At 37.3% G+C, this 10,719-nt stretch overlaps 1 protein-coding gene across 1 annotated transcript; it reads left to right on the plus strand.

Annotated features, from left to right (window-relative positions):
- The first annotated feature begins 5,563 nt into the window (after nucleotides 1-5,563).
- On the plus strand, nucleotides 5,564-6,069 carry LOC148999267 (uncharacterized). The gene is made up of 2 exons (XM_089141335.1): nucleotides 5,564-5,789; nucleotides 5,840-6,069. Exons 1-2 carry the CDS (start codon nucleotides 5,564-5,566, stop codon nucleotides 6,067-6,069), a joined length of 456 nt encoding a protein of 151 aa, XP_088997461.1.
- The last annotated feature ends 4,650 nt before the right edge of the window (nucleotides 6,070-10,719 follow it).

The following is a 10,719-nucleotide window of genomic DNA, read 5'->3' on the forward strand; positions in this document are numbered from 1 at the left end:
CCGTGGACCATTTGCCGTAGCTTATTGTCCATCGATCGGGGGAACAAATATTAAAGGAAAAGAAAGCGTAAAAAGTAAATAGTAGAACAAATAACAAAGCAATAAATGGAAAAGGAAAACCTCAACCAAAGAGAAGCACGACTATAGGCATCTTTGTTCAAGGAACCAAGGGATAGGAAAATAATAAATGAATACTGAAAAGTAAATCCTAAGTTAAGAATATGGAGGGGTAGACAGAAGCGAGAATGAAGGGGGGGGGGAGAGAAGATTATTGATGAAGGCTACTCACTTGCATCCTTGAATCTTGAATAATAAAAAAAACCTTGAACGATCGATTTGAATCTCAACCAACCCTAACAACTAGATTTGGAATGATCCAAATCTGCTATTGCTAGACCCAGAGAAAAACAAATCCTCTTCGAAATTGAAACTTGCAATTTGAAGCTTGAATTTGAATTTGAATTTGAAATTGAATTGATCAATAAGAAATAACACTTGCATAAAAGAAACTAAACAACTTGAATAATCATTGCAATACATATAAAAGTTAAACATAAACATTGAATCTAAAAAAACTAGAACCTCACAAAGCAATCAAAGAACTATAGAAAACCTAAACAAGTTAAAGAGAAAAGAAGTGTGGAAGGCCTAAACAAACTAAAGAGAAAAAAAGTATAACCTAGGTGTAAGAGGAGAGGGTATTTATAGGGGATGGTGAATGGGGGTAGAAATAAGGAAATAATAATAATAATAATGGTAATAATGATAATTGAATAAATAGATAAATAAGAGTTAAAAAGAATAAAGGAAAAAAATAAACAAATTCGTTTGAGAATGTAAGGGAGGGAGGGAGGGAGGGGGAGAGAGAGAGAATGAGTGGAAGAAAATAAAAGAAAATTTTATTTAGACGTGGAGAAGAAGGAAAGAAAAAAAAACTTTTAGAAAAGTAATGTGGGTTAATTAAGGGAAGGAAAAAAAAAAAGTAAAGTGAAAGAAATAGAAAGTGGGGAGAGAGAAAAAAATTAGGAAAATAAATAAAATCTTCTAGAAAATCTATGGGAAAAAAAATCATAATGGTTGACTACTTGTGGGTCCCATACATTTTTCAATTACAATAAAGTAAAATAAAATAAAAATCATAACTAATCTAAGTCGTAGATCAAAATTGACTTCTTTATTTCTAAGATATTCTTGGAGTTGACCCATAATTGCATCTCTAGCCCATCATGCTCCAAATCAGGCCATTTTTGCACTTGAAAAATTGAATGGATCTCTTGATGTATAAAATTTCATGTTTCATACCCCAAACTCCAAATATTTGCTCAAATTTTGAAAAATCCTAATCTGTAGAAACAACATAAAACCCAAGGTAACTTTGCTCTAAGTGTGTAAAATGTATATTTTATGTCCTAAAATTTCACACATAAATGTACTCCATCATGATCCACAATCACAAGATCAAGGTTTCATGTTAAGTCACACACCACACCACATGATAACATAATCATGATCAAAATATCAATAAAAGAATCAAATGTTTTAAATAATAATAAGTATCAAGGATATTCGAAGATCTCAAATAGATCTCAAAACAATGCAGAAGCAAAATCAAACTGATATAAATAACATTTGTCCTAAAATGGAAAGTGAAACTAGAAGGATAAAGAAGTCAAAATTCCTAAAGTCTACATCAAGTACATGTCTTTAATTAAATGATATATATGAAACCCAAAATTCTCGGTTTCTTGGATAGTCTCTTTCTTCCTAAGTGTTGGGCTAATCTTGGTATGCACAGTCTACACATGCACACGTGTCACCCCAGTAATCCGGTATGTCGTACACATTGGTCATTGGCATCTTGTAATCTTAAAATGTCAAGGCTTCTTGATTAGCAATAAAATCTAAAACAATATACAAAAGGGATGAGTTTAAAAGAACTTAGTGAGTAATTCAAAACTATATATAAATCCACCATTCAAAACATGAGAAAATGTATGATAATATGGTATAATATGCATTGCAATGTCATAGTGTTCCTATAATCTAATCAATGGAAGTCTCTATGTAGGTAGACATGTATTAAGATGCAACACCAGCCTCCTATAGGTAAATTCACATAGACCCCAACGGCTCCAACCTAATTGGGTGTCATGACCAAGGTATTAGGATAACAGTCCTCTCATCAACCATGGATGGGGATTAGGGTCACACTCTCTCACCATGATCATTGGCATGAGTGCTAGCACGTGTCAGGGTAATATTTAGCCTAATGGATGTAATCTACTTAATCATATAATTCTAGGTTTAGATATTGTTGCTTGTATCTAAAGATGCTACCCAAGTGCACGATTCACAATCAAGTAATATATAGTAAGTAGAGTATCGATCCCACGGAGAATTTTATCTTTAACTTTCAATGTAAAAGTAAAACTGATTTAAACAAGATTAACAAGATTGATTTGTGATTGATGAACTAAATAAACAAATGACAGGTAATTAAAGTTGAGAACCTAAATGGAAAATATGCAATAGAAGGACCTTTAATGAATGATATGAGTGTTGGGAATCAATTTCCCCTCCCCTGAATTTATAATGCAGACACCATAGTAATACTACATCACAAAATATATCAAGAACTTGGAACGAAATGACATAATGGCATTTTCCAATCCACATATGCATTAGCATCCTAATTCAAATTCCTCATATTCCTATGGAGAAATGAAATGAGAATGCAACTTATACCCAATTCCAATCATGGCAACGTGAGGCAAGTGAGTATTCCTACCCAACCTACTAATTAGTTAAAACCAAATGAAGGTTAAACTAACCCATGCCATTCAGCAATCACTTAGACTCAATTAACTTTCCAGTTAACTAAAATCACAGCATTCATTCAATGATGATCAATCAATAAATGAAATTAATCAATAATTAACATGCTGAATTCATTGATAATAAACTATACTGCAGTAAAACTAAAGAACATTGGATAATTATAACTCAAAATACAAGTTCAGGTACTCTTATCATCCCAACACAATAAGAACTTAGCTCATATCAGAATTCAAAAGCACATAAATACATATAATCATCAACATCATTCAGCTAGAGTATAAGAAAATAGAACTATAAAACTGAATAAAAAACTAAGAGATGCAATGCTTCCACATGAGCTCTAGCCTTCTTCTTCAACAAGTCTCTTTCTCCAGCAGCTTTGTTCTTTCCCACGAGCTCAGCTTTTTTGGTCTTTTTTCTATTCTCTTCTAATTTGCTTCCAGCCCCTCACGTTCTTCTCTTTCTTCCTCTTTATTTTCCCCAATTTTCCCCTAATGATAGGGTAGAAATCTGGGCTATAGGATTAGAACATTCCCTTCTGATATCTAAGGCTGAGAACATTCACGTATTTACAAGAATAAAGTCCCCTTTAGTTAGCCATTTTTAGTCATTTCCATGTGAACTCAATCTGAGAATATTCTGCTCCGTGATGCTATAACATCTCTACGGCAAAGTTAGAAGACATGTTCTTCTTCTCTTATGGGTCTTCACCTACAATGCCAAGAGAAAGAGGCTTAATCAAATTCATCCATTAATTGAAGAGAAATTCATGCAAGAATGACATAAAGGACCTTCACAAGACTTAAAATGTTAAGACTCACTAAAACAACATCTAATGACAACTAACACTAAAACAAAGATAAAATACTCTTAAATCAAGCTATCTCAAGTATAAAATAACCAAACTTAACTCTATTTCATAGAGTTATCAGATACCTCCCCCTAGCACCAAGCACTCGGTTCAATATCCTTCCCTATCTGGAGTCAACGTATCCTATGGCTTCAACTAACTCGGATTATGCCTCCTCTCAACCCTATTGGTCATCCAAATATGATGGGTTGGAAGCTCTCATGTCCTCATGGGTTGGTTACCAATCTTGAGTGCCTATAAGTCCAACCCTACCAATGAATGGCCCCCACAATGTGGTTGTGTCCCCTCACCAATTGATTACCTATAATAACCCCCATATTCCTAACCCAAAACCTAAATTGCAGGTCCGAGTACTTGAAGCTTTAGCTGAAGAAGTTGTGGGTCATCCGGATTGAAGCCCAAGATTCGGCCCTAAAGCTTATTGATTGAATAAGATTTGTTTAGTGAAAAATCTTAATTTTTGAAAAAAATAAAAGAAAACAAAATTATTACATAAGTATTGAGATTGATACCATGGCCCATGGGTGTCCCTAGTCCATTCATCATCGATTAGAGAATAACATCTAAGGTAAGACAAATGACCCAAAAGTCAAAGTATTGTTTACTTTGTTTTGGGTTAAAATGTTGGGTTTAGGTGTCTTGTAATCTATGGGTTAATATAATTATAGTTTGGGTGTATTTGTAATTTGATCAAGGATTTGGGTCAATTACTTGTACATGGCTAAAATTATAATTATATAGGGATTAGGGTTTTAAATTTTCTTGCAAATAGTCTTTAGGATAACCTAGATTGAATCGACTTGTAGGGGATTAGGGGATTATCGTTGGAAGGGATGGGGGACAAGCAAAGGAGTAACACTTGTACATGCGTAAATTTTAATTATATAAGGATTAGGACTTGTTTAAAGATGCTTTTTTCAATAACTATTTTCCCAAGTCGGTGAAGGATGCGAAGGAATCTGAATTTATGGCTCTTACTCAAGGTTCCAATTCAGTTTTGGAATATTAGCAAAAATTTGAAGAACTTTTCTTCTTTTGCCTTGGAGTCAATAAAAGTTGATCTTGAGAAGGTGAAGAAATTCTTCAAGGGATTGAGACCTTCGATCAAGACTTATCTTGCGGCTCAGCTGATGGAAAGCTATGCTTAGATTGTTTAGAATGCTAAGAAAGTTGAAGAAGGTGAAAAAGAGAACTATCAGCCGCAAAGGTTTGTAGTGAACATGAATAACTTTGTGGATTGTAAGAGAATATTTACTAGGCCTACCATGTATCCTACTCCCACCCATCAGCCTAGAAGTGTGAGTTCTGGATTGAGTTATGAATCAAGCTACGGGTCAAGTAGTGGACCAGGGCATCCAGCTATGAGTAATCAGACTATTAGACCGGTATGCAACCCGTCGACAATGATTAATCTGAGACCTTTAGCTTCGACTCCAGTGACATTAGTTGGCTCGAGGGACATTACATGTTTCACTTGTGGGAAGACATGCCATGTTTCCACAATTGTTCATAAAGGCCCAATCAACAACAGTTAGCAGGGACAAGACTGGTGCTGACCTTTAGCAAGAAAAGTCTATTGTGTTACCAGAACTGAGGTTGCCTTTGAGCATGATGTAGTCATAGGTATTGTTCCAATAGCATTATTTTTGCTTTTGTACTATTTGACACTGGTGCATCTCATTCATTTATAGCCACATCATTTGCACCATGCATCCCTGGTATTCCTAAGAAGCTGGATAGAGGACTTATATTAGTACTCCTACTAGATCTATTGTGAAATTAGATGAGGTGATAGAGTCCTGTTCAGTGTCTATCGTTGATAGAGAATCGGAAGCTCACCTGGTGAAACTGGATATGAGGGACTTCGATGTGATACTTGGAATGAATTGGCTAATGGAACATCAAGCCATTATCTTGTGTTCTGAAAGGAAGGTGCAGTTCCATCGTAAAGATGCTCCTCCATTCGAATTCCAAGGTAATCAAGGGATGCTTAGCAAGAAGGTCATTGCAGTGGTTGTATGGGTCAAAGCATTGACAAGAGATGTTGGACTACCGGCCTCCTCTATGAATGCCTCAAAAGGTGAGGAACAGTTGCGGATATCAAAGTAGTTAGAGATTTTCCCAATGTAGTTCCAGAAGACTTGTTGGGTTTGCCTCCAGAAAGGGAATTAGAGTTCACCATTGATCTAATTCCGGGAGCAACTTTTTTGGCGAAGGCTCCATACCGAATGGCTCCGACAGAGTTGAAGGAACTCCATATTCAGTTGAACGAATTGCTAGACAAGGGGTTCATCCAACCTAGTGTTTCACCATGGGGTGCCCCAGTGCTATTTGTGAAGAAGAAGGATGATAGTATGTGATTGTGCATAGACTACCGTGAAGTGAACAAGTTGATGATCAAGAATAAGTATCCTCTTCCTAGAATGGATGACTTGTTTGATTAATTGAAAGGTGCAACAATGTTTTCAAAGATTGATTTAAGATCTAGATATCATCAATTGAGAGTGAAATCTAGTAATACTTGCAAGACGGCGTTCAAGACCAAATATGTGCATTTTGAGTTTAGAGTCATGCCATTTGATCTTACTAATGCGCCTGTAGCATTTATGGACCTGATGAATCGATTATTTTAGGATGTTCTGGATAAGTTTGTCATAGTGTTCATTGACGACATTCCGATCTATTTGAAGAATGAAAGGGAACAAGCTGAGCACTTGAGATTTGTTTTGCAGTGGCTAAGAGAGGAGTTGTTTGCAAAATTTAGCAAGTGTGAATTCTAGTTGCCCAAGCTAGTGTTCCTAGGTCATATCATGTCAACTGAAGGAATTAGATTGATCTCGAGAGGGTTAAAGTTGTGGTTGACTGGGACAGACCTAAGATAGTCATAGAAATCAGAAGTTTCATAGGTATGGTTGGATACTATAGACGCTTCATTCAGAATTTCTCCAGATTATCAACCCCTATGAAAAAGCTTACCAAGAAAGGAGTCAAGTTTGAATGGAATGAAGCTTGTGAGAAGAGTTTTCAGGAATTCAAGGGGAGATTAACTAATGCTCCCGTGTTGACTATAGCAGATGACTCTGGATGTTTGACAGTGTATATGAATGCATCTAAGGTTGGATTATGATGTGTCTTGATGCAATATGGCAAGGTGGTGGTGTATGCTTCTAGACAATTGAAAGAGTATGAACATAACTACCACACACATGACTTGGAGTTGGATGTGGTAGTGTTCACTCTAAAGATTTGGCGTCATTATCTATATGGTGAAAGAATGACAATAGACACTGATCACAAGAATCTGAAATATTTCTTCACCTAGAAGGAGCTGAACATCAGACAACGTAGATGGTTGAAACCGGTGAAAGATTATGACTGTGATATTCAATATCACCCATGGAAGGCCAATGTGATTGCAGATGCTTTGAGTAGGAACAGCAACCAACAGATTGTGGATTTAGCATCCCTAAGCAAACCTATGTTGTATTCTATTATTGAGTTTGGATTGAAAATTTTGCTAGAAGGATCTAAATCTATCCTAGCAGCTATGTCAGTTCAATTGAACCTAAGGGACAGGATCATAGCATTGTAACCCAACTGATCCAGAATTGAAGAAGAAGATTGTGTTGATTTCTTCAGATTCTTGGGAAGCATCAAATTTCTCTTTAGCCTCTGATGGTGCTGTAGTTTTCAGGGAAATGATATGTGTTACCGCAATATAAGAACCCATCATCCTCAGACTGAAGGACAATCGGAAAGGACCATTCATATTCTAGAAAATATGCTCAGAGCATGTGTTGTTGATATGGGTGGTAACTGGGATGATCATCAAGCATTGGTGGAATTTGCATATAACAACAGTTACCAGTTGACGATTGGAATGGCTCCATTCAAGGCTTTGTATGAATGTATTTGTAGAACTCCTATCTATTGGGATGAAGTTGGAGAAAGACATGTTCTTGGTCCATATTTGATTGAGACCACGAGTGCCATGGTTGATGTAATTACAAAGAGAATCAAGACGGCGTAGTCTAGATAGAAATCCTATGCAAATAAAAAGAAGGACATATTTGAAATTTCAAGTTGGAGAGTGAGCTTTCTTGAAGATGTCACTATTGAAAGTTGTCATGAGATTTAATATTAAAGGGAAGCTTAGCCCTAGATACATTGGAACTTTTGAGATCACTGAAAAGGTTGGGCCATTTGCTTATAGATTAGCCCTCCCTCTGTCTCTAGCTAGTGTGCATGATGTAATATTCCATGTCTCTATGCTAAGATGGTGCTTAACAAATCTAAACCATCTTCTCCAGCAAGAACCTAAAGGTTTGAGCGTTGATTTGACCTATGAGGAAGAACCTACGAAAATCCTAGACAGTAAGGACAAGTAGATGAGGAACCAAACCATATCTTTGGTGAAGATTATGTGGAGCAATTAAGCTTCGAAAGAAGCATCTTGGGAGAAAGAAGACAAGATGCGAGCTAAATATCCCTATCTATTCGGACACTCAGGTACGTTGAAATTTGGAAAACGAACTTTCTTTTTAGGGGTAGAGACGTAATAACCCCCATATTCCTAACTCAAAACCTAAACTGCAGGTCCGAGTAATCGAAGCTTTAGCCTGAAGAAGTTGTGGGCCATCTGGATTGAAGCCCAAGATTTGGCCGCAAAGCTCATGGATTTGGATGTTGTTGGTGAAGAACCTGCCTTACTAAAAATTGGAAGAAGATCTAGTCAGAACCCGGATGGTTTGGGTAGGTGGATATCCAGTGCAGGAAGGTCGAGTTGGAAGATGTCTATGAACAAGGTAAGATTCCTTCACATGTTGTTTAAAGTTGTAGCAATGCTAGGGATCAACTGGGAGAGCAAAACGCCCAAGTATTGAAAAGTACCAGGAGCGGTTGCTTAAGGCGGTCGATTGGAAAATTCCACTAAAAAACCCTAATTTGCCCTTGGCACCCTATTTAAAGCCTTCCACGACCTAATTTTGTATTATTTTATTCCTGAAGGTTGTTGCGGACTAAAAAGAGTCAGAGAACACGTGCTTGGTGGAAGATAACCTCTTTCCATGGAGAAGCTTTCGAGTTTTCTTTGACTTTCGGATCCTAAGTAGAGGTAAATTAACCACTCTTTTAATCTACTAAATTTTTACGTTATTAGAGAGTATTTATTCTTCCTTTGGTTTTGTTGTGATGGTTTGGAGTAAATTCTTTTCCATCGATGATCTCAATTATATCATCCTAGAAGAGTGGATTTTATATTTGATTCAACGGTGGATCTTATCAAAGAAGATGATGTTGATCTACACTATTCCGTTCTAATATCTGTAGTCCGAGTGGCCTCTCTGGAGTTCTAAGAATGTAGTTTAGACTTGGATTACCCCAAAATCAAATTGAGGATGGGTGATCAAAAGTTTGAATTTCGGACTTGGAATTTTGTCCAAGAGTGGAGTGGTTGCTTAGGGCAGTCAGTCAACTTGACCAACTACCTTAACCAATCAGTTGGATTCTAGAGGCTGTGTTGAAGTTGTTTCTACACTTTTTGAGTTCCAGACTCTAATGTAACTTTATAATCTTAATCTAGGGGTTTTCTAGGATCTGCTAGGGTATTTGCTCGAGGGATTTAGCACGTTATTCAATACTTTTTCCACTAAGCTAGTTAAGGACATAATTGCATATATAGATGAATTGTTGATATAATGAATTGTTTACTTTTCTAATCATGTCAATGACCTTATATCTTGTTGTAATTATTGTTATGCATGTTTACTTGTTAATGATGTATCATGAATGATGATTGATGCATTTTATTTCTTTGCTTAGAATGATGTATTTGGTGCAACTATGACTTGGGAAATACCTAATTTGGTACTCCTAGCTTTGGATATCAGGGGTTGTGGTATGGGACACTGTCTTCTGATGCCCCCAGCACTATCATAGTTGTTGTCCTTCATGACTAGGAGGTCTAGATTGCATGGTTAGGTACCCCTACATGCTACTACCCTTTTAGTAGGGGTATTGAAACCAAGTGACCCGTGATGGTAGTGATATGACTCTGTGTCATCCAATAGAGGTAACCAGTTCGTGAGGAGACTCAGTGGTCCACTGTTTATCATATAATTGTAGGGTTGGACTTATGGGCATACAAAAGACGGCTTGGGTGTCGTGAGTAGACAATAGAGCTTCCGCCCCAACAATATGTGGATGACCATAGGGTTAATGAATGTGATCCAACAAAGGTAATTAGTCTGTGAGGACTTACATTCCTAGGTGGAGAAGGATACTGGACTAAAAGGGCACTAGGCATAAGGAAAGTATCTGGACCACATGTAGCATGTGACCTTATGACTTTGCATTGGGTTTAGAATCCCCAAACTTCCCCAGTACCTAGACCTATGGTTGTGGTGAGAGAGTGTGGACTTGTATCCCAGCTATGGTTGATGTTGTGGTCCATACCACTTACCCAGTGATAAGGATGAAATAGCGCTGAATCGGGTCCAACCACAGTCGGGTCATGGGCTCTGGTTGGGGATGGGCTCGACCACAGTTGGGTCAAGAAACCCGGTCGAGGTCGGTCCAGAATTCAAATCAATAATTAACACGAGGACAAAGGGACTCTAAAATTATGGGGATAAACATGATCCCGAAGAGTTCGGGATACATAATCGAGTTATAAAGGGTAACTACCACTAACGTGATATGGGCGATCATGCTAAGAAAGGCAATTGCCTATATCTCAGAAGGAAGGGTAAAAACCCTAAGATCTAACAGCCACTAAGAGAAGATACAAATGAATCCAACGGTCGGGAATAAGAGGTAAATCCTATATAAACTAAAGCCTTAAACCCAACAGAGGTATCTAAATCGTTTCCCTCCATTATTGTTTTCAATTAAAGCTCTGCAACTAACCAGAGCTCTGTTATCTAATCCATTACTGACTTAGCCTTCGGTGGTGGCCACCCGACCCTGCGGTTAGGCCATGTCTAACCCCATCTTGTAGGTTTTTCATCAAG

The sequence above is a fragment of the Hakea prostrata genome, unplaced genomic scaffold, assembly GCF_041222555.1.
Source record: "Hakea prostrata isolate BN-2017 unplaced genomic scaffold, UWA_Hpros_2 contig_19, whole genome shotgun sequence".
NCBI lineage: Eukaryota > Viridiplantae > Streptophyta > Magnoliopsida > Proteales > Proteaceae > Hakea > Hakea prostrata.

Excerpts from the sequence above, each read along its gene's own strand:
- LOC148999267 (XM_089141335.1), top strand. The coding sequence starts at position 5,564 with ATGAGGGACTTCGATGTGATACTTGGAATGAATTGGCTAATGGAACAT. Across the intron at positions 5,790-5,839 it reads CTCTATGAATGCCTCAAAAG|TTCCAGAAGACTTGTTGGGT; the intron begins GTGAGGAACAGT and ends TTCCCAATGTAG.